This window comes from Trachinotus anak, unplaced genomic scaffold (genome assembly GCF_046630095.1).
Source record: "Trachinotus anak isolate AG129_WGS33_773 ecotype Australia unplaced genomic scaffold, CSIRO_AGI_Tana_v1 ptg000013l, whole genome shotgun sequence".
Taxonomy (NCBI): Eukaryota; Metazoa; Chordata; class Actinopteri; order Carangiformes; family Carangidae; genus Trachinotus; species Trachinotus anak.
In genome coordinates, this window is record NW_027273864.1 from 10,579,101 (window position 1) to 10,603,295 (window position 24,195).

General features: G+C 42.1%; 1 protein-coding gene across 4 annotated transcripts in view; it reads left to right on the plus strand.

Moving 5' to 3' along the window:
• Positions 1–23,595, plus strand: part of LOC139630792 (paxillin-like) — a 29,060-nt gene extending 5,465 nt beyond the window's left edge. Inside the window, exons 1-14 of one of the 4 annotated variants that reach the window (XM_071494511.1) lie at positions 10,000–10,024; positions 10,725–10,906; positions 11,054–11,139; positions 11,462–11,595; positions 11,812–12,007; positions 12,571–12,718; positions 13,481–14,908; positions 15,894–16,157; positions 16,415–16,741; positions 18,048–18,206; positions 19,091–19,264; positions 20,495–20,576; positions 20,694–20,842; positions 20,931–22,187. In XM_071494511.1, the coding sequence (XP_071350612.1) occupies positions 11,499–11,595; positions 11,812–12,007; positions 12,571–12,718; positions 13,481–14,908; positions 15,894–16,157; positions 16,415–16,741; positions 18,048–18,206; positions 19,091–19,264; positions 20,495–20,576; positions 20,694–20,842; positions 20,931–21,197 (3,291 nt within the window). In that variant the 5' untranslated portion in view covers positions 10,000–10,024; positions 10,725–10,906; positions 11,054–11,139; positions 11,462–11,498 and the 3' untranslated portion in view covers positions 21,198–22,187. Of the gene's footprint in view, positions 1–9,077; positions 9,222–9,999; positions 10,025–10,724; positions 10,907–11,053; positions 11,140–11,461; positions 11,596–11,811; positions 12,008–12,570; positions 12,719–13,480; positions 14,909–15,893; positions 16,158–16,414; positions 16,742–18,047; positions 18,207–19,090; positions 19,265–20,494; positions 20,577–20,693; positions 20,843–20,930 lie in introns of those variants that run through there. The other 3 variants (XM_071494510.1, XM_071494513.1, XM_071494512.1) reach the window with 3 other exon arrangements.
• Positions 23,596–24,195: the final 600 nt, after the last annotated feature.

The window sequence follows — 24,195 nt, forward strand, 5'->3', positions numbered from 1 at the left end:
TCTCGTCCGCGCACTCAGTCTGACAGTGACTGACAGCATGGTGGATGTGCTGCTGCTGATCCGAGCTGTAATAGGAAAACAGCTGGTAGAACAGTTTTGCATAGAAGAAGAAAAAAAAAGCCACAGTAACTGCATAACTGGATTGGTAGCATAAACAGGAATAAACCGTAGCATTTTTAAGAGAAACTGCTGTTAAAATAGCAGTCCTTTTCTCCAGTGGAATAATAAATTTGTCATTTGACATGGAGCTTTTGAAATGTCAGATCTCCTTTCAAATACACCTGCATGGCTTTTCAGGCTTTCCTCTAATTGGTTCCTAAATGTCATTTTTCTGAGAGGTAGTATGGTTGGTGTGGCTGCAGGCTCAGATAGCACATCGCTCTTTTATTAGGAAATGGGTTTGTGCCCAGCAGCTTTCCTCTGGCCTTGCCATAGGTTTAAATAGTCACAACACACTGCTGCTACTGCCCTATTTGGGATATAAAGCCATCACAATGAAGGCCTTTGATGAATTGGGAGTTAGGGGAGTGGAGGACGTGTGTGTGTGTGTGTGTGTGTGTGTGTCTGTGTGTGTGTCTGTGTCTGTGTCTGTGTCTGTGTGTGTGTGTGTGTCTGTTTCAGATTGCTTATGCTTCTGCTGGATTTACAATCAGCATCTGGCTTGTTAAAGAGGATCATTCAGGAGGTCTGATCGAGACCCCACTCGGGTTAATGACAACATCAGTGATGCTGGATCAGGATTACTACCCCACAGGTTTATAAGGGTGTAGGCTTAACAAGAGTTTACACGCACACACATATGCAGGCTCTGGCACCCGTACAGAGCTGATTGTTTTCCAGTGGAATTATTTGGCCAGCTATACAGAAATCACTATCCCTTCCTTTCCATCCTCTTCCCTCTGTCCTTGTCCTGCCAGAGGGGGACAAAGAGCAGCTTGTTTCTGGTGCTGTGACCTACTTCAGCCCAAAAAAGACAGAACCAGGCAGAACTGGAGGGGAAGCGGAGAAAATGTCCTTCAATCCATCTGTCTCTCCTGCCATTTATTTTATATACTAATTGGGGTATGGGTTGTGGTTGTAGTGTAGATCAAAGTAGCTCAAAAACCGAGCATCATTCTTGACTTTGGAAATAGTAGTTTGACAAGAATATCTAATCGAGGTTCTCTTAAATGCTTTTTTTCCAGAGACCTTTCAACCACGTCTCACAATCTCAATCAATGGATGGAGTGTGCTCAGTTGAAAGCTTAACTAAGATGGTTAACCTAGAAATATTTACCTGCATAACATCAGCATGTCATCACTGTGAGGATGTGAGCATGTCCCATTTGTTATCTAGACTAAAGGATGTAGAGAGCTTGATTAATGCATTATGATTTTGTAACTAGTAGCTATATACTATCAGTTTGCTTGCAGTACAAACACAATAGCCCTTGCCATTTGATAGATGCTTAATGTATCCCTGAATTATTCAAGTGAAGCATTACCCATATAAGAAACTTGTCTTAAAATAAAAACAATTGGTATTATATATTCTTCAGATAATATCACTTTTAACATTTTATTTTCAGAGAGAAAAAAAATCTAATTCTTAAAAAAAACATAACAGTCGGAGTATACAGTATGTCATCCTCTGCTGTGCCCTCAGTTACACTGTTATTCATCAGGCAGAGTCACATCGCTGTGGACAAATGCTGAGGATTTCCTGTCTGGCAGTAGAGCAGGAAAAGGTGTCTAAATGAATGAATGTCATCAATGTCACAACAATAGTCCAGTGGATAGTTTTACTTCCACATTCCACTGGAACATCTGGATGAATGACTTGACTGTACATAGACATTGAGCAAAAATGCCATTATTATTATTATTATAGAATTTTTTTTGGTTCAGTTTATAGTTTGTGTATTAGGCCTTATATGGTATTTACTGTCAAAAAGGCACAAGATCAATGCAGATTTTTCGTCGGCTTTTCAACGAAACCTTCAAAACAGACAGTTCATACAGTCTTTAACGAATGTTGCATCCTCAGTACTCCTCAAAGGCACTGCTGAAACATTAAAATGTTCCACTGCTGCACCTAAAAAAACCACAGGTGCAACGTATAAACCACAGGAAAGCTGTTGTGCCCACAAACTACCTCTGTTTGCCTCTGTATGCCTTTTACTGCTGATAATAAGAGGCAGGTGAGAGCCAGCAAGAGGAGAGTCTTTGGTATTATTTTTGTTACAAATACTCTTCTCCCTTTATTTCCATTCTTCTCAGAATACATTCACGTGTTCAAATATCTGTTAATCAGTAATTTTACTCTTTTTTTCCAAATGAAATGATTGTGGTCAGTAGATATTCATTGTCCACGTGAACAACTGATTTGCAGCAAGCATAAAAAAAACAGTACAAACACAACCCACAAGCCATATCACCACAACAGAAAAAGAATTAGAACGTTGTAGAGAAAGCATCAAACAAAATAATCAGCAGCGACTTAAAAGAGGACAGAAGAGGAAGTGGAAAGCGCATGTTAATAATTGCAAGTGGTTTGATGATGACAATACAAAAATAGATCCTTCAGAGTGGGTTATGGTTTTCCTCTGTTTTGAGTTGCACAAAGTAACAGTTTCAAACCAGCCTCACATTATGGATGTCCTTGTCTCTTAAAGTGGAAAGAAGCCGTAAAAATAATAAAAAAGAAATGATCCAAAATCTGAATTTTGAGGCCGGGGCGATATTAGAAGCTACAGTTAGAGATGTGGATGCTGGAATGGTTGAACAAAAGAACAAAAAAAATCATGGGAAATGAAATGTACAGAGTGAGGGAAATGTGTTCAAAAGAAGACAAGCAGAATCACCATCGGATTGGCTGGCTGAGATGAAAAGGACTCAAAGATGAGACGGGACTGAGGAGAGATACAGATAATGAGCCACATAGATCGCTACCAAGGAGGGCCTGTAAAAATGACTCAGAATAATGTAGTGCAGGAATTTATGAGGACATGATCATTCACTTGCTGTCATACGCCTAATCTTCATCATAACTCTTTCGTAACTCGTAATCTTTGTTTTAAGGCCCTTATTGGAGATTTATTGATTCAACCTACTAACTTGAGAGGGGGTGGGAGGGGGTGGGGTGGGGTGGGAGGGGGTGGGGGGGGGGGGGGGGTGGGGGGGTGGGGGGGTGGGGGGTAGCTGAACCTTACTTTGACACCTTGTAGACCACAGCTTTTTACATATGTATATTTGTTGAGGTCAAACACGCAGTACTTTCTAGTTAAGCAGACTCAGCAGCACGCTGACTGGGTGTTACTTTCTGGGTGGAAGTGTACAGAGATGAGGTGTCAAACTTGTGAGAGTTTCTGAAGTCAGCTGCCACTTCTGACGTTGGCTGTCTGCACCCTTGTCAGAAGGCTTAACTTCAAATACTACCTCATCAATTATTTACCAAGGTTATTTTAAAAGCATGGGGTAATGGAAATTAAATTTATATCAGAATCAGAATCAGAATCAGAATCAGTTTTATTGCCAAGTATGTTTTCACATACAAGGAATTTTTTCTGGTGATTGGTGCAATTGATCAGCAACAGTGGGGCTCTCTAGCCTTGTTGATGAGGCTAATAGCAGATGGGAAGAAGCTATTTTTGTGGCGAGAGGTTTTGGTCCTGAAGGACCGCAGCCTCCTGCCAGAGGGGAGTGTCTCAAAGAGTTTGTGTCCAGGGTGGGAGGAGTCAGCTACAATCTTCCCTGCACGCCTCAGAGTCCTTGAGGTGTACAGGTCCTGGAGGGACGGAAGATTGCAGCCAATCACCTTCTCAGCAGAGTGGATGATACGCTGCAGTCTGTTATTGTCCCTCTCCGTGGCAGCAGCGTACCAGATGGTGATGGAGGAGGTGAGGATGGACTCGATGATGGAGGTGTAGAAGTTCACCATCATAGTCCTTGGCAGGTTGAACTTCTTCAATTGCCTCAGGAAATACATCCTCTGCTGAGCTTTTTTGATGAGGGAGCTGATGTTTAGCTCCCATTTGAGATCCTGTGTGATGGATATGAATGATATGAATAAAGTATATGATTACCAAAGTGGATGTTCTGCGATGTTACACTGTAATTAAAGAAAAGGTTATACGTTTTGGGAAATGTGCTTGTTCACTTTCTTGGCAGGAGTCAGATAAGAGATGCTGGTAGGCCCGTTTTGAATTTTGGACAGGGCCGTTCTTGCTATTTCCCTGGTAACCAGTTGGTATGCTAAGCTAGGCTCTAGCTCAGCACTTATGCAAACATGAGAGTGGTATTGGTCTAACTCCCAGCAAGAAAACAAATGAACGTAGTTTTTGGTTTTTCCTGAGCAACAGGCTGTAAGTACAACAGAGAAATGTTATCACATTTAAATTCGATATGGCAAAATTACTAGCAAGGGGTGCCTTATTTACACATTCAGCACATATAGGTTTATGAGTTAGCATTCATTTGGAGTTGTATTTATGGACACTCTCCTTTGAGCTTTGTTTTTGCTCTCCACTAACTCCTGGCTTATATGTGTGGCTCCATGCCGGTGCTCCAGCTAGTCAGTTGATTTATCATAACTTGTTTTGCTCAAAAGAGCTGCCTGCTGGCATTTGCCTTTTCCAGAGCCTTGTCTATAGAGACGTGGACAGGAAAGATTTGGAACAAAAGAAGGGTATGATGTGCAACAAAGGTCCCCTGCCAGAACTGAACCGGGCACATTGCACTTATATTGTATTCATCTTAACCACAGATGCTTTTTCCGCAACATGTGACATAAGCAGAAAATTTGTGCCAGTTTGCTCTTTGTGCACGTCTTGCACTACACACAAAGGACTGTCATTTTCGCTCATTGCAAACTTGTCATGCCAAGGCAACATGTACATAAAGTCATAATGATACGACCACAGTCACATTACCACTTGTAGAGTCTCTGACTTGCTCTATTTATCAGGGGATTCAGTCACTTTGCTTTACGTAGGTTCTTGATTAGCAGACATTCTCTGAGCCTAAGTCCGATATTGAGTTTTGAATTGTGTATGTCTACACAGACTTACTGTAATAGTACAGAATAGTTCAGTCACTGCTGTGTAAGCAGCAGTATTCTATAACTTAATTGCAACTATAGGCTGTGGTGGCATTTCCATTAAACAGCATCTGTAGCAGCACTTCATTGATCTAACAGAAACTTCTCACAGTGTACAAGTGTATGAGAGTGCAGCAAAAGTAATGTAATATATAATACAGGCTGGTTGGGTGGTCTGTAATGTCCTGCTGTTGCTTTGACCATCATGACCATCCATCATCTACTGTACATGTACTGCCACAGGTCAGGGTCGGTGGGGAGGTATTTATAGTGGGCCTAGATGCCTCAGGCTGTCTCTGGTATGCGTAGGCAGCCTGGCTGAGGAGCACCTGTATGCAGTGTTGTTGGTCTACTGTTGTACCTGTGTGTGTGTGTGTGTGTTTCTATTGTGATTTAATTTTGTGCTTGTGTGCCTGCTGAAGCGCTCCAAATGAACACAGGCGCAGGCCTTCTGCTGTCTAACACACACCCAGAGGGGAGTAAAGCATAAGTGCTTGTGCGCCCATCTTGCCCTGATTTGGTTTTTTTTTCCCTCTTTCTAGTGGAAGCAAAGAGATGGATTTATCTTTTCTGCGAAGGTCTGTCAGCTTGTGTCACACAGAAAGGCCATCTCTCTCACTACAGAACATGAAAGACTGTCACTGTCAAATCCATGTAGACTCACATTGCCAAGCAAAAGAACTATAAATTGTTCCTTACAATCCAGGCTGTTTTTACATTCTTATTAGATATTACATTGAGACACTCCACAGATTATGTGCAAAATGTCTTTTGTCGAATTCAGTTTTCTTTCATCTGTCCTGTCTTGCCTGTCTTTAGTCCCTCCTTCTCTGTCTTATCACACAGTCTTGCTCTGCGTTCCTCGCACATTTGGAGGACGAGCTGTGGCATGTTAGGAATTCATTCAGCCACCCTACACCTTGCAGCACATCAGGTACTAATGAAAGAAATTAGGGAGGGGGGATGTAGAAAGAGGGGCAGAGAACACAGGTTAACTTGCTGCACAGGCAGAATCTTGCAGGTTTATCGCTGATATTCATCCTCTTAGTTTCACTGTGGCGTCTGCTCATGCCTTTGCATTTGTGAACCCTCTCGGATAAAGCCTGTTCTGTGCACCAGCCATGAGGAGAGAAAAAGAAGCTTACCAGGCTCTTATACACAACTCAACATCTCCCCCTGCAGGTTGTTACAGGCTGTGTTTTGTTACTTTACATTTCGTTGAAACCTGCTCCCTGAAATGAACCGCTTCCAGCAGGGCTATAAGACGAGATGTGTTGAGTAGTAGACGGCATTGATTCACTCTGAGCAGCGGTCAGCACTGATAGGGGCTCGAGCAGTGTGTGCAGTGTGAAGCAGACAGGATGTCCTGTCAGGGATAATGGATGCATGCCTCTGTTGACGTCCAGGACTTATGTTGATAAAACCTCCATAGAGTAAAAGCAGTGCTTCTTCTAATTAGAGCCCATTTATATTTAATGTTGCTTTTGACTATCAAAGGTTGTAATTTAAGTGCTGGTCCAACATCTGTTCTGGCCTTTGCTCTCAACATACGTGACTCTTCAAATGGTTTCCTTACCATACCCTCATTTCCCTGCATCTGCCGCCACTCATTCCTAATTTTCCTGTCCTTTTCATCCCTTCTTCTGCCATCCCAGTCTTCCCAGTCCTCTTTTGTTCTCTCTCTCTCTCTCTTCCTCTCTGTCTTTCCTGTAATGAGCCCCATGTGGAGCAGTGTTGGTGTAATTAAAATGCACACCATTCATCTGGGAGGAAGGGAGTCTCCTTAATCTGCGTCAACCCACATTTTAGCCTCTGAGGGTTTGCCTGCTGCGTGCCACGCACACATTCTTCCCAGTTTCACTCACTATCTCTCTTGCCATTCTCATTGCCATTCCTCGTTTGAGCCCAGCTGTGTCCTGCCATGTCACATTTAGTATTGTGGACATGGAGCCTAACAGTGTGATGGTGTTTTTTCTGTCTTCATTACCTGCAAATTAGGAGGGTGGATTGTGTTTAATTGATGAGGACAGTTTGCCAGATGTAGGTTTGGACTATTTTAGGTAGGCAGGAGTAGATCTATCACCCTCCTACAACCACCTGCTTTACAAGAACTTTGGTCTCTCAGGGTTTTACACAACTCTGTTCTTATAAAACATCAAACAGAAGTTTTATCCCATAAGAAATTACTTCAGGCAAGTTCCTTCTTACTTACTGTTTCCAAAAATATATACTAAAATATACTCATAATAACATAATAACTGCAAAGTTATCTCTCTAAGTTGCCTCTGCTTGCAAAGGATAAGAATGACTCAGGAGGCTCATTTTATAAGACTGTGCACTCGGATGTCTTTTGAGTTCCTCATTTTACTGTAGTTCCATTTTAGGTCACTGGGGAACGAGTCTGTGCTTTGCACTAGAGTCTGTGTGTCATGGTATGTTCCCTTGGCAGAGGAGGCTGACACACCTCTGTGTGTTTGTGTACTTTATGGATGGGTCAGAGCATGCCTAGTAATGCTGTGTTCAGTGAACAAAGGCAACTCTGAAGCTGCTGGTTTCTATATTTTATATTTAGCCTATATCCTCTAAATTATAGAACTGTGCAACAGCCACTTTGTTGAGGGAAATGAGCTGCTGATTTCAATTAACTTGCTTCACTACAATAAAAGACCTATTAGACATTAAAGTTAGTGCACAGATCCCACACAAGCCAATGCCAAACTGAATATTTATTTCATTTAGCCTGGAGGCTCGTGTTTGAGCAGTAACTCCATTTTGGCGCAGCAGATTCTTCATAACCAGGGTTAAGACCAGTTCAGCTCAAGAGCTAAGTTGATTAACATCTCTTGTGTAAACCATCTGGACCAATGTCTGTAGACTGCGGTCTCCCCCAGCTACAGTAAAACTTTGTTCTGACATCAGCAACAGATATGTGGTTATACCTCCAGATATGCTCAACATGCATTTATGCTGCTTTTCAGTGGAATTTCTGATGAAATTCACATTATGTTTTGGCCAGCTCTGATAGTGTTTGTTATGCTAAAGGAACGTCTGGACTTGCTCTGATCCAGTCTGATTTTGTTTTATGTTTGTAGTTTGTACTGTGTAAATTTGTAAAACTTTGTTGAGATTAGGTCAAATACAAGGAATTGGGTGGACTATGCAGACTGTTTGGGTCTGTGATAATAAAAGTCAGCTGCATTGTGGGAAATGTTGTCAATGAGAAGAAGTCCTAACCTCAAAGTTTTAAAAAGAGAGGAAAAGATCTTAGAATATATTCAGAAGTTCACTTCCTCTTCTTCTGAAGCAGAAGTAGAGCTCAGACACTGCAGCCTTAGGTGCACTTGTTTGTGTAATGGCCCAGATGTTGGTTTGAAGTTTTTTCACACATTATACTCGGTATGGACAATACAGATTGACGGTTGTGTTGTTTCTGCCTCTTTATATCGATGGGTGTGGTATTTTTTGATACCACCAAGTAAGAGATGAGGATACAGACACGTGCACACACAGATCTGCCTGCAGTAGTGTAAACACTGGGCTGTGCTGTATCCATAATGAAACTCTGGGGAATGTGTCCAGGCTTCTGTGTCCAGAGAGGCGTCTCCGCTGTGAAACCCAGCCAACTGGTATGTTAGCCATGATAATCATGCTCACTGTGCGAATGCTAGGTTGGTCCAAGTGGATTTGGTATTGATCTGACTCTGCTTCTGCCGTGTCTCCTCTCTGTCTGGGAAACACTGCAGTCCAAGTTGCCACTGCACTGATGATACTATGGTGTACCTCGCAGTCATATTCATGTTAAAATGATGTTATAAAAGAGATCATATTTTAATCATCTGATCCTTGTTGTAATCTGATCCTAAGATTGACCTAACATGTAACATTATGATGTGTTAAAAGTGAGTGTGAGTCATGAGTAACCCAAGCAGAGTTTGCGCTGACAGTGTGAAGGAGGGGCTGATTACACCTTTATATACCTTTGTGATACCACTCCCTTAGCTGGACATGCCTCTGTTGATAAGAGCTCTGCTTGCCCTCAGCTTTCCTCATCACTGTGTTCTCCTTCCTCCGCTGTAACGTGCTCTGGCTGCCAAAGTTGGACAGCTCCATCCTCAGAGATTGTTTTCAGGGGGTCGTCATTTGTGTGAGTAGTAACTCTTAACTTGAGCTTTCAGACAGCAGACAGCTAGGTTGAACCTGGCATAGCGGTGGGGGACTTTGAGCAGGGTGAACCTAACCCCCTGCCGTTAATTTTAACCCCTCCATCCCCTTTTTTTACCCTGTGCGCTCAGTAGCACCCCACGCTTCCCCCTCCTCCTCGTCCTGCTTGCGTCCTGCATTCTATACTGATGGTAGAGTTAAGAAAGGCAGTTCCTGCCTGGCAGACAGTCTGTTTGAGTTGCCCTCTTCCTCCTCCACTACTTCTTCTTTTTGCTCTGTCTTATCTACTTTTCATTTCCCTGGGTGCAACTGCTTGTTTTTTTCAAAGGTATGTCTCATCTCTATATTAATGTAGCTATGATTTTGTCTTTCTTGACCCAGTGATGTATTTTGGAGGTTGAGTGCAGTAATAATGTTGAAGACACCTTAACAATTTTGGCATTATTACAGTATTATCGGTAATGCTTATAGATTGTTACAGTGAAGTGCAGTTTGAATACTTTCAAATAGGCTTTTCAGCGGAAAGGAATAATACTTGATGAAAGCAGTATTAGTGCATTCACTGTATCTGGCTCTGGTTTAGTTGGCTTGGACTTGAAGTTTCCCAGTGTCTTTGACAGCCTGTAATATCTTAGTGTTGTGGTAAATGTGTAATAATGAATGAATTACACGTAAATCCTTTATTCACAAAAGACATTTCTCGCTGGATCATGCTTGTTATTAAAGTTAGGGTTTTATTTTTTTAGGACTTGTGAAATTCTGCAAGAGAAACTAAACCCTGCTGTGGTGAGTGAGCGCGCTAAAATAAGCCCAAGTACTCAGTAATACAGCCTGTGCTCTTTATTAAATCCCCTATACTGTTATGTGTCCTTCTACCTACTGGTTAGGACCGTTAAAGTAGTAGCTGTTTTCTTGGACTGTGTTGTTCTCAAAATACTAAATAACCCCTTCATGCAGAGATGGTAGCTGTCGGTGTGTAAATGGTAAATATGAGCATGTATACCAGGTTGCAGACTTGACAGCGACTCTTGGATTTAAGACACGTTAAGACTGCAGACAGACGAGGGTCAATGAGTAACCAAAGGAGTGGCTATGACAGGCTACATGACTCACCTTTTACAACTCCACTGTCCCTGATGTCAGTGCACATGGGGTTTTGACTGATTGCGAAAGACGCTGTAATTACTTGCTCTGTGTGTATGGAGACTGAACTGTTGATGGGTTGCTAGAAGTTTTGCGGTGATAAATACTAGACATACAATGATAACTTTTGAGTAGGTTGGGTTGGCAAATATAGTTGAAATCTGTCACATTCTACATGATGTGATGTTGACATTGTTTTTATTATTAAGATAATGTATATCTTCTGAAATTATATGAAATAACTAGATAGAAATGACTGTTAAAAGATAATTTAGTGAATGAAATATGATATATATGCTGTATATATTGCAAACCAGTGATGACATATCTTGTGTTTCCGTAGATGCTTTGTTGGCGGACCTTGAGTCCACAACATCTCACATTTCCAAGCGCCCACTCTTCCTGTCTGACGAGACCGCCTACTCCTTCCCCGTTGGGGGTCAGACACAGCAAGACATCTGCCCTCCACCCCAAGTCCCACCTGCTCCTGCTGAGCAAACCCTGAACGGCCTGGATGAAACAGAGGTAAATGCACACTCTAGATATACTGTACATGTCGTTAGCATGATATGAATTGTCAACTACTCAAAAAGGGTTTAATTTACTCACAAATAAAGGTTAATGTAAATTTGGTGATTCCTTTATGAACAGTCCTCTGCATACTCTCCTCAGTCCTTCAGCCCAGCTCAGAGAAGCCCCTGGTCAAAAGATAGCAGCAGTCCAACCCAACCCACTGGTGAAGAGGACCACGTATACAGGTAGAATTAACAATAACTTCTCCCCCTAAAAGTGAGTGAACTCTTTGGTGAAATATAAGATTTAATTTGGTACCATGGCTGTGAACAACCTACCACATTCTGCCTGTTACAGAGAGGGCATTAACAGTGGTGACGTAGTGTTTCTATTTAACTCCTGTAGTTTGACGCATAAGGGGAAAATTATACTAGACTATTTTGGTTTTGACTTGACACTCATCAGTTCCCAGAAACACTGTACAAATGATGCCTGTTTAAAAGTATAGCAACTTTCTCAGTTCATAACTCGATGATAACTATCAGCCCTTCCTTCTACCCTGTACAGTTTCCCTAATAAGCAGAAGAATAGTGAGTCATCAGCCATGAACTCATCTTTGGGCAGCAATCTGTCTGAGTTGGACCGCCTGCTGCTGGAGCTCAACGCTGTCCAGCAAAGCACTCCCGCCTTCCCTACAGAAGGTACACATGGACATTCATTTACAATTCATAAAATGTTCCCTTATGTTTCTCTGGAATAGCTCAGATGCCACTATTGGATTTGGACATCTTTGTTTCTGTGGTACTGCACAGGGATGTCCTTTCTCTACACTGTAGTTTGTTGTCGTGCACTTTTTATGATAACCTAAGCAATTAGATGTGTGTGGGATTCATTTAGCTTATTTTCCCCTGTAATAGAAGAAGCAGCTCCGCCACTGCCTGCCAGCAGTATCATCCACCACATCCATGAGAATGGAGTCTCTACTGCTGGCAAGGTTGCACCACCTGTACTAGAGAAGCCCAAACGCAGTGCGACAGCTCGTGGAATAGAGGATGTAAGACCAAGTGTAGAGAGCCTTCTAGATGAGCTGGAAAGTTCTGTGCCCTCACCCATGTAAGAGACATTTATTTTCTTGTACAATAAGAAAATAAAATTATACCAATTAGGGCTGCACAATTAATTGAAATATAATTGAAAATGCAGTATGTCCAAGTGTACCATCCAAATCACAGTACTTGCAAAACAAATTACTTGAGCTGCGATTTTTGGGATTAAGGTAAAATGTGTCACTCACAACATTGTTGTGCATTGTTAGCACCATAAGGCTTGTGGTACTACAGAGATGTTGTGGCCAACAAATCATATTCTTCAGATGTAAAGGAATATGCTTGTTTGGTACAAGACCCAAAAATCACATCATCATTTAAAAAAAAATTTCAGTGCAAATTAAATGCAAAAATGATCATTACGACTGAAATCATGACTCATATCACAATTGCAATATCTGCCAAAGTAATTGCAATATGAATTTTTTTTTTTTGCGTATTGTGCAGCCCTAATGCCAATGCATTAAGATTTGATGACTACTCAAATATGCTTTGCTGTAGGTTTTTTTTTTATAATAGTTTTTGGTTTCATGCTAAACATTAGTTGATTTTGTTCTTTTCTTCTTCTAGACCCACACCTTTGGTTGTGTCAGACGAACAGACAGATGGACAAGAGGAAACACCAGCACAGCAGCAAGCCAGAATGTCTGCTTCCTCTGCCACACGAGAGCTGGATGAGCTCATGGCGTCTCTGTCTGACTTCAAGGTCCAAAGTAATGTGAGTACAGTTGTCTACAAGGGTGGAGTTTGGGGGCTCTGCAGTTCGCACACTTGATTGAGGATATTTTGGGGAATGCATTATGTCAATGAGTGTCCTCACAAAGATGGAAGTACAAGTATGTGTGTGTGTGTGTGTGTGTGTGTGTGTGTGTGTGTGTGTGTGTGTGTGTGTGTGTGTGTGTGTGTGTGTGTGTGTGTGTGTGTTTTACTGATTCACGTCATATCTTCATCAGAATTTTTCACAGACGTCACTTACAAATATACTTTTGCAATGTTGCAGTGGCATGACTGTAGTAGATGGGGCGATTTCCTGTTAAAACCCATTAACACATAGTAATAACTGTTTATTTTTATTTTTAGATTTGTTTATATCTTATTACAGTTGTCAGTTTTATTCATATTGTGTCAAAGAAAAAGTGTTTATTGAACACCCCAGTAATATTTGATATTTAGCTGATTAGGTGATTGTGTCTGACCCCTGCATGCCTGAGGGAAACAATCAACACTTTATATTTGTTAAAATAGGCTGAAATGGGGTTAATTTTTTAAATATTACGTTAATTTTTGTTGTATTTTAGAAAGGATCACTTTTGAGGCAAGACAGGTCTTCCCCTTGGTGGGTTTTTTGTGTGAGACTCTATTGTTCATTCCCTTCATTCTCAATCTATTTTTCCTGGTCTTTTTCTCTTTTCTCTACCACTATGTGTGTCTTGTCTTTGTATGTATGATTGCAATCATTACATTATTGCACTCCATTCAGTCTGGCTCTCAGTTGTCTATAAATCAGGAGGCAGTAGACCCCACATTGGTTGCTGGTTCACCAGATGTCCAAGCAGAAACTGCCCCATCTATAAATTCCCATGCTGGTTCAGTGGATACTGTTCTACTTTCTAGTTACACTACTCCCTCCTGCACCCCTCTTCCACTGGAACTCCATATAGATGAAGATGGTTGTTCGGCCCTTACAACTTCAGCTGGTTCCACTGTAGTAATTGCCACATCCAAGTACTCCCAGATCCAACAGAGAGATGATGGAGTCTGTGTCACTTCTGAGATCTCCCATGTGGAGAACCTCAGTGTCTTCAGTACCCAAAAGCCTCCAGGTCAACCTGATGTCAGCTCTACACAGATGTCGGCTACTGAAGCCGTTTCTAGTAAAGTGTCAAGTCCACCTGGAAAGAGTTTAAGTTCAGTGACTGTTGGCAGAAGTTCTAGTCCAGGTCCTGCTGCTCGGAGCTCCAGTCCAGTGGTTGTTTCTAAGAGCCCTAGTCCTGTCATTGTGTCTAAAAAATGCAGTCCCATTCTAAGAGCCAAGAGTCCTAGTCCACCCGATCTTAAATGGTCTAATCTAAGTCAGTCTTACAAAAGTCCAAATCCAGTTCCCACTAGTCATAGTCCAGAAGAAGCTGCAAAGAATCAAAATCCAGTGACTGCGAATCCAGTCACAGTTCCAAGGCTTTCAAGCCCAGCACCAAAAAGTACAAGTCCTGTGACAGTCCCTCACGTCTCTAGTCCGATAACCATCCCAAAGAGTGCTAGTCCAGAAAAAGTTCCCAAGAGCACAAGTCCTGTGTCATTTCCAAGACTTTCAAGTCCTGTGACAATCCCTCATATCTCTAGTTCACCAACTGCACTCACCAGTTCTAGTCCTGAAAACCCAAAGAATGCTTGCTCTGTAATACTGCCAAGACTGTCAAGTCCAGTAACAGTTCCAAAGGGTGAAACTGCAGTTCCCAAGAGTCCTACTTCAGTCATTAGAAAAACACACACAGTTCCAGGCATCAGCAGCCCCAGAGCTTCTCCAGTTTCACTTGCTGCTATACCACCAAATAGTCTGTCTCCCCCACCCACAGAAAAACAGGCAGGTGAAGTACTGGATTTAACATGGCCATGCCGGGAGCCTTTATTGGATGATGCTTTAGACAAACTCTTAGCCCCCAACTCGCCCCAGTTGGATGAGAACCAGCCACCTGCTTCCATTATGCCTGGAGATGAAGACAGATCTTGGGAGGAGGAAGACGGAATTTACCCCGATCTGAGCCGAGATGGAGCCTTGACACCCATGACTGAGTCCAGCTGGTTGGACGAGTGTTTCACCCCCTCCACGTGCCCTGGGACACCAGATGCGACGCTGGACCTGCCCCTACAGCAGCCCTCTGCTGTAGAGCGACTATCTGCTTCTGGCCAAGTAGGAGGCTCAACTTAACTCTTCCAAAATAAGTTGCTTGCATAAAGCTAGAGAGGCTTTCGGACCCCATTCTGTCTTTCTGTGATTTGGCCATGTGGCCTAAGATATTAATTACCTCTGACAATAATGGCAGGATGGCTGTTTCAGAGGATTGCTCAAGCGGAATATATCTCTAGTTGCTAAGTTAAACTTATTTTGGGAGAGCAGCTCATACAAATACCCCAGGAGTTGTGCAATAGTACAAAAAGTGCCTTGATGTGGAGAAATTCCTCCATTTCTGTTGTGTGATGCATGTGGTGTCATTGCATAGCAATTACAAAATGGCTTGAGGGAGAAGTCTCCCTGTAGAAATTATTTGTGGCTGAAAGGATGTCTACGCACGCCCCTACTTGCTTCAGTCAACATTGCTGTGTTAGTCACTGGGCCTGACCTATCATGTTTACACAACCCACGAATGATGCAAAAATGTGTTTTTAATCACTGACTGTGTCAATACAATAAGATGACATCAAGACTCCACAGCAGAAAGGATATTTTTCTTTTTTGCTTACGTATATATGCTCAAAGAACGTGCACATGCAATTTAAAAACATGCAAGCTCTTTGCTTTTTTGACCTTTTTGCCTTGCTTTGGCATGTGTAGAACTTTGTGACAGCATTTTGTGATAGGCCTGTGTTGTCCCAGCATCAACTATCCAGCATGCCACGCCACAGGTTCCTGAATATTTTTAAGTAGACTTGATAGTAGAGAATGGATGTGAATGGAAGGCTGTGCTTAGCTTTGCCAAGAAAACTGATTAAACGCGCAAGTGCCTGACAAAAAGTGCAGAGCATTTTTGACAAAGCCATTGCTTGAGCATTTTTGGCACTTGAGTGAGACATCCTGTGTTGGGCCTGTCCTGTTTGTATTCGTAACCCAACATGGACTTTCTGGTGAATGGCACAACCCCAGCTTCCCACGCCTCCTTATTATCTATACTCTGCAGCTCAAGTCAGTTATCCGCCGCACCAAAGAGACTTCCAATGTGCATCCGATGTACAGGGAGGGACTGCTGCGACGTAAAATGGGACCGATCATTGTGAATAAAAGCAACTCGCAAGACCGACTAATTGAGGAACTGCAGGGGAAACTGGGGATAGGGCGAGTGGAGCGCCGGCGCAAACAACAGCCGGATGATTGGCTGACGGAGGGAGTTATCGTCATGTCCAACCCACAGCGAACACGTGAAGAAGTGACCCATCCATCTAAGGTAGAAATTAGAGGACAGCAGAAGTAGTCAGTGCTATTCCTGGACCACATTAAACCAGTTGGAAATTATATGTCCCTTTGGGTTTTTTTTGGCCTTTTTTGATGAATTAACTGGCAAATATTGAATTTATCACTATCATTTAGCGTTCATTGAGCCAATTTTCTCACCATTTCCTTTTCTTCGTCCTGACCTTGTTCTTGTATCTTATCTGTTTGCTTTCCTCTCTTTGCTGTGTCCTTTTTCCTTCTTTCCCCCAGATCATCATCCCTCCTGAATCGCCTGCCCCACAGAGAAAAGTCCTGTCCCCTCCACAATCTCCCCTAGCACCCAAAAAGCTACCCCCAGTTAGGCAGACTCCTCCGCCACTACCTCCTCCCCCTCCGACACCTCCTCCTCCTCGAGAACCTACCCCTCCACCCCCTAAAGAGCCTACTCCCCCCCCCAGGGAGCCCACACCTCCCCTTGTCCAGCCCCCTCCATCACCTAGCCCCCCTCCCAAGCTTGTCACACCACCTCCACCTCCCAAGGTCTATGTATCAGTGGGATGTCAGACCGAGTACGACCCAATCTTCCCACCAATGCAGGCACGGATCACCTCTCTTCATCTCTCCCTCTCCTCTTCTCTGACCTCATACTGTCTTTCCACTTTCTCTCACACTTGAACAGTTTGACTCTTTTGTCTGGTTTGTACTGTGACTTTGAGTCATTTTACTTGAGTGAGTTTGTGGGTTATTTACTTACTTATTCGGTCCAAATCCAAGCTGTTGCACCACTGTATTACTGTGAGCTACAGACTTTGTCATTTTAATGGTTCTGTTGTTGACCCCCTGGTGTTCATTCATGCCAAGTTTCAGTAGGTAGCCTCTTTTAAAACTTTGTCTGAAATCCAGTCAGTCCAGGTTATGAGGGGTGCTGACACTGAGGCAAGTGAGACTGAGTCCCCTTTTCTAATTCTGACATGTGATGGCGCCAAGAGCCGTGTGTTCAGCGAGGAGTGGAGTGGAGAGTTTAAGAGCTTAGAGGCAAGCAGAGTGTAACCCCCCTATGTGCCCGCTACACCAACTGTCCTGCCATGTGCAGGAATGGTAGGCTCGCAGTGCAACTGTAACCTAATCTGCCACATGACAGCGCAGTTACCACCACAATTATAGCATCTCCCATAGGACTTCCGTCAACAGGTCAGCAGGTCCCACTAGGTTAGATCCCACCATATCCTTGTTGAATGCCATGCACCATCATCTTTTAGAGTTCATATCCTTTTTGAAGCAGTTTTAGACTTTTGGACTAGTAGATTAACATGAGAAGTGTATTATATACATGTAAGTCAAAGTCCTGTTGAGAGGCCTGGTTATTTTATATGGACAAAGGTAAGGTGGGTCATTTGTTTGTGTGTGTGTGTTTGTGATAAATGTGTGCATCAGTGTGTGTGTGTGTGTGTGAGAGAGTGAGAGAGAGTGAGAGAGAATACATGGAGCAGAGATGCTATTTTCTCTCTCAGTGGAATGCAGGAGTCATGAAGCTCCGATGACCACACCATTTGAGAAGGTCTGTGTTTGCTTACGTTACAGACGCCAAATACATCTTGATGCACATTCACAGTCATCATCCAAACATGGATTACGTTTGATGTCCACTCACATTGTCATACTGTTTGATATTCATATGTACAACATATTTTCTATATCAACTGTAAATATTTTATTTCTAAGAATAAACAGGTCTTCTTTGTCTCTGTTGCTACATAGACCTGTGACTGAATATCACAATCTTCTCTGTAGAAGTATTGACTCCATTGCCATTTATTATAAGCCATTTCTGTTGTTTTGGCAACCCCTTGTGCTGTACATCTGAATGGTGTAATGAAAACAATCCGTCTTCCATCTCCGCCAGATCCAGTCCCAGGGAAAGACATCTCCTACCGGGCCCCCCAAACCAGCCAACAAGCTGGACAACATGCTGGGTAGCCTGCAGTCAGACCTGAATAGACTCGGAGTTCAGACTGTGGCTAAGGGCGTCTGTGGAGCCTGCAAGAAACCCATTGTTGGACAGGTGATGATAATACTGAATCATATAAGTCTGTTCACTGTCAAATAAGACTTAAGTTGGTATACATACTAAATGAAAATGTGGATGTGTTTAGGTATGACTTCTGTGGCATATACAGAGTTAATATTACGTCATGGCATAAGCGCACAAGTGAAACATAATTTAGAATACCCAATGGGCTTATATAACATCATAGCTGTTTTTTGTAGATAATGTGGTGAAAGGAAGATTGCACACTAGCAGATTTATGTACTCAAGTTGGATGGATTGTGCAGTGGTGGCTCATGCTCTTGTGCTGATTGCTTCAGGTCAAAGCCACTCAATCTATCAATAATTCAACTTTTTATTTAACTGCAAACTAGTAGTTGGAGAAATATAAAGAATTGCAGCATATCTTCTGCATTTTATTAAGTGTGACTTTGTAAAAGCATTTGTGTCAACACAAAGTTATCACAAGTTCAAATTAACTATAACCAAGGTGAAGTTTTCTTCTCACTTAATGGGCATTATTTTCACAGCAGATGTCTTTTCATCAGCAGATCATATATTTTGTCTACAGGATTTCATCTGCAGCTTATCACATTTTTTACAATGCTTTCAATTTGAAGATCCCTAAGTGGACCAAATGAAAGCACCTCTGTGCAAAAGAAGTATATAGATTTTTTTCCTGGGAATAAAATTACATTAAAGTGAACTGATATTGTTATAGATAAGCAGCCAAAAATGGATTTGTAAATTCTTTTGTCTTTTGAATAATTGAGTTATGAGATCTACATCTGCTGCTGTCTGCAATGTCCCCTTTGCGTCTTGCATGCAAAGCCGCAGTGATTTTCTCTGCTGAGCCAGCAGCTCATTTCAGTTTAATGCACTGTGTCTCCCCACACCAGGTGGTGACTGCCATGGGCAGAACGTGGCACCCCGAGCACTTTGTGTGCACCCACTGCCAGGATGAGATAGGCTCCAGGAACTTCTTTGAGCGAGACGGACAGCCTTACTGTGAGAAAGACTACCATAGCCTGTTCTCACCACGATGCCACTACTGTAATGGACCCATACTGGATGTCAGTAATGCAAGCAATAACATACACGCACACACACACACACACAAACATGTATATATGTGGGTGGATAATGATATTTATTTATTCATAACCTAATGGATTAAGGCCTTACTGGAAAAATTACTATATGTCGGAAATTGCGGAAATCTCTCTCTGGCAGACAGTCAGCTAACACAAACAGACATACACACACTCCCACACACACAGACCTATCTGCAGTAGAAGGGAAGTGACTTCTTGTTGTTACGAATGCAGACAGACTAACACATACGTCCATGTCACTGCATGCTCCTCTCATCTCTCACTTGTCAGCGCTCAGTCATATCTTCATAGTGACACACTCCCATTGGATGTTTTCATCCTTTTGCTCTTACACACACACACACACACACACACACACACACACACACACACACACACACACAGACAGACAGACACATGCAGTGCCAGAGGTGCTGGAAGGGAAGTAGATAGTGGATCGTGGATTTAAGCCTGGGGAACGGCCAACCTGAGTCACTGCCAAGGGCTCCAGATTCACCCTTGCAGAGGGTGTTTTACACACACACACACACACACACACACACACACACACACACACACACACACACACACACACACACACACACACACACAGAGTTGTGTCCAGTGTTTGCATTTACTTGTGTGACACATCACAATCAGTAGAGAATTTCCCAGTTGTGCCTCTAATATTTTCAATTTAATACCTTTGTATCTGTGTTTACCTATTATCTATATAGATACATGGATTTGTTATAATTACCATCCTTCAAAAAAAAGCCCTCTTTGTCAACATTGCACCCCCTGGTGGTAAAGTTGAGACTCACTTATGCATTGAGGTGTTTGGGGGTTTCCACTGAGTAATTCTTCCTCTGCCTCAGAAACTTAGAAGTTGCGTATGTTTTAAAGTCTTGTGTTGCATAGACAGTATGAGTGTGCTTCCAGCTGAAGCTGCTGGGAAATACTATCAGGCCTGGAAAACATGAGCTAACAGTCATAGTATTTGAGCACCTCCCACACAGCCTCTGTGGACTTTGCCTGCCCTCTCCTGACTTCTCTCTCACTGATGTATTCGTGTCTCCTATAATGACAGACATAAATGCTTATATATTGACTTTTCTTTTTTGAAAGTAACATGACAAATCATATTTATGGGTCACACCTTAAGGGACTGGTTAATGTTTGACCATTTGCTTCATCTTTGTTTCACAGAAAGTAGTGACTGCTTTGGACAAGACTTGGCATCCAGAGCACTTTTTCTGCGCCCAGTGTGGAGCCTTTTTTGGACCAGAAGGTATCAGACGCTCATCAGTTAATAACACAACACTCTGTTTGTATAGCCTCAGAGCAGTGTTGAATTTTTCATTACTAAAAGAAGAGAGAGTCAGCGTGTGTCTTTGCTGCCCTCTAGGTTTCCATGAGAAGGATGGGAAGGCTTTCTGCAGGAAGGACTACTTTGACATGTTTGCCCCTAAATGTGGTGGCTGTGCCCGTGCCATCCTGGAGAACTACATCTCTGCTCTCAACTCTCTGTGGCACCCTGAATGTTTCGTCTGCAGGGTGAGTCGCCTGTCATTCTCTCTTGAGTTTGGCCATTTTGTGTCAACTCAGCATCATAAATCCTACCTTTTCTCCTCTGTTTGTGCAGGAGTGCTTCACGCCATTCATAAATGGCAGCTTCTTTGACCACGAAGGCCAGCCGTACTGTGAGGCGCACTACCACGAACGGCGCGGCTCGCTGTGCTCTGGCTGCCAGAAGCCAATCACCGGCCGCTGCATCACAGCCATGGGCAAGAAGTTCCACCCGGAGCACTTCGTGTGCGCTTTCTGCCTCAAGCAGCTTAACAAAGGCACCTTCAAGGAGCAGAATGACAAGCCCTACTGCCACGGCTGCTTTATTAAACTCTTCAGTTAGACTGTGTGTCTGTATGTGAATGTGTGTGTACACGTCTGCAGACATTTATTCTCATGTCTAAATGCACGTGTGGATGTGTGTGCACTTGCGTGTCTCGCACGTATGAGTCAGTGAGACGGTTTTTAAGATAGAGGGTGTTAATGCGTTGGTGGATAACATCAGAAAGATGGGAAACGACTCTTGACAATTGACTCTTGACACTGAAGGGACTTCCCTGGCTGTCCAACCTCTCAGGCTTGGCATTTCACACTTTTGCTAAACATTTTTAAGAGAGCCCAAAGAGATTTTTATTTAGAGGTTTATTTCCCCTTGTGCGTGTGTACATATGTAAGCATATGAGAGAAGTCGTAAATGATTCTATTCCCCCATTGCAGGGCAAGACCTTGCACCATATGGTGGTTTTACAGTATGCAGGTATGAGACAGCTGCTCGATTGCATGGACCACAGAGAGTTGACTTAATCAATTTCAGAATATGTTGAGTGTCAAATACCCAGTGCTTGGCCAATGAGTGTTAATCAACGAAAAAGATGTATTTTTGTAGCTTTGGAAATTATTGAGGTGCCATTTAAAGTAACCATAACGACACTCCATAGGTACATGCACACAGACTCACACTGGACTCTGTCTTCACATCTTTAAAATACCAGTTCAAACTCTTTGCACACTCCAGCTCTCTATGAGACCTTCTTAAAGGTGCATTTTACAATTTACTGTCATTAAGATATCAGTTCTTATTTTTCTACTGTTTTACTATAAAAAAAAAATGCAGATGTATTCTCAGTTTCAGCATACAGTACATTAACATGTGTGCTCGTGTAACTTCACTGTTTCCCATTGGAAGTGAAATCAATCATTAGGAAAATAACCTCACTGAACTTTCTTTTTCATGTAGCAACTTGGAACTTTGTTTTTCTTTTACTACTGCAAAGAGTGTGTTGTCATTTACATTGATAATGTTTAAATAAAATAAAACCATTGCGACTAGTAATGACAAAAAGTAGGTCAATATGAATAATATCTGTACCGTGGTTATAAATGTTAAACTTTTGGTGCAGTTTTAGATAAAACTCAAAACAAAAAAAAGAAGCCAAAACACACTTATTGAAAGTGGAGATTTGCTGCTGTCAGTAGAATTTTATTCTGAGTAAATTATGCTTCAGTTCAGTTTTTTTCCCATATTCTACTATTGCTACTCTTGTGAATTTATCACAATTATATCTATTAATAAGCCTGGTTCATGATTTAAATTGGGTTGTGCATTTGGATTAGAAGCATGCTACTTTTATTGTGCAGATTTATCAGCACTAGCTGCCACCGGTTGCTGTTACAATCAGAATCTAAATTTATATGTGCTCGACTGTTTTGTCACAGTTTTGATTTAAAAAAAATACATATATATATATTTTTGAGCTGTTAAGGCTCACACTGATATGCAAAGAGCTGGCTCTATTGGCAAGTAGGCTAATAATAGTTTATACTCCTCACACACACACACACACGCACACTTTACCAGCTTGGATTCCAGTATGTCAAACTAGCAAGGTAACGTAGCCCTGTGTATTTTTATGATCTGTGAACAATGACCATGAACTATGATCCTGCCATCTGAGTTGATATCGGTGCTTGGCTCACTGATGGAAGATGGATATTACATGTTACCTGGTCAGGAATCAGAATATTGAACCAAGCCAGGGCCAAGTCTTTAGCAAAATCTATGTAATGATTCATCTTTATTTCAGTATTTTAGTATCGCTCATCTTTAATTTTGATCAGTAGGTGTGCAAGGAATACACAGTATCCACATTCAGATTGTTTTTACTTTGAGAAGATATTTGTGCTCTTGTGCCAAATGTGTCAATGCAATAAGGTCGTACACACTGTGGAGTTTCAGCCTTTCCTGTGATTTGACTCTTTCTGGGCTGAACTCTGGAAGAGGCTTCATCTGCTGTGGTGCATCTTAACTCACAAACTTTACACTGTAATAGACAAGGATAAGCCCTCTGTACTGAGACTTTCAGCAGACGGTATAGTGTAGCAGATTTACAGGTAGCGGTGGCAGGGGTGGCTGTTGGAAAGACATTCGCGCCTTCATTTAAACTGTGTATGCCTAAGAAAATAAACAGAAATTGTGAGTTAATTTTGCCCCATGTATATTTATCTTCTTACAGTATATTGCCTTATAGTTTTTGTTTCTGTCAAAGAATTAATGAAAAAAAAAAAAGCTTTTTATTGTAAGAGATTACAAGAACTTTGCTTCGTGAATGGAGACATTCATGTGATCTTTTACCATTTGAACTTTCTTATGAACCACAAAGGGTTTTGGCTGTCTATGTGGGTGGGTCCTGATTACTGACCGATTAATGTAACTGCTGCAAATTAAAGAAGTATTTCTGGCATTGTTCTGTCCAAGAGAAGTGTGACTTTTGTGCTTTTACTTTTCACACCTACTATTACTATTAGTTTTTTGCACTAAATTACATCACAAAAGATTTTCACAAAATATTAAAACAGATCATGTAAGTAAAAAGATAAATTTTTTTAATTGTTTATTTTGTGACCCTTGTCAGGGGTTGAACCCCAGATTGGAAAACTGCAGATTGAATGTGGAATACATCAGGACACTAAAGATGTGCAAAACAGTCACTACTTTCTGTGAAACAAAGGAGAATGAAATTAACAATATGATTACATTCAGCAAGGACGGTGTGATTTTGAAGTCCCAGACATTCATTTGATCCTGACAGGTTCTTCACAGGGCAAACTGGCATACCAAAAGACAGATCCTCAGTACACCTGACACACACAAGGACAAGACAACACATCTCTCTTGCGAGGAGAGGTCGTGACCTCAAGTCTGTAGTCAGTGAGAGCTTGGAGCTTGCCAGTGAGCTCAGAGAGATCTGGCCGGTTATCCAGAATCTCCAAGTACTCCAGGTCCTGGAGCCGATGGAGTTGTAAGAAATTTTTCTCTGGTACATGTTCGTGGCGAAGTTTGA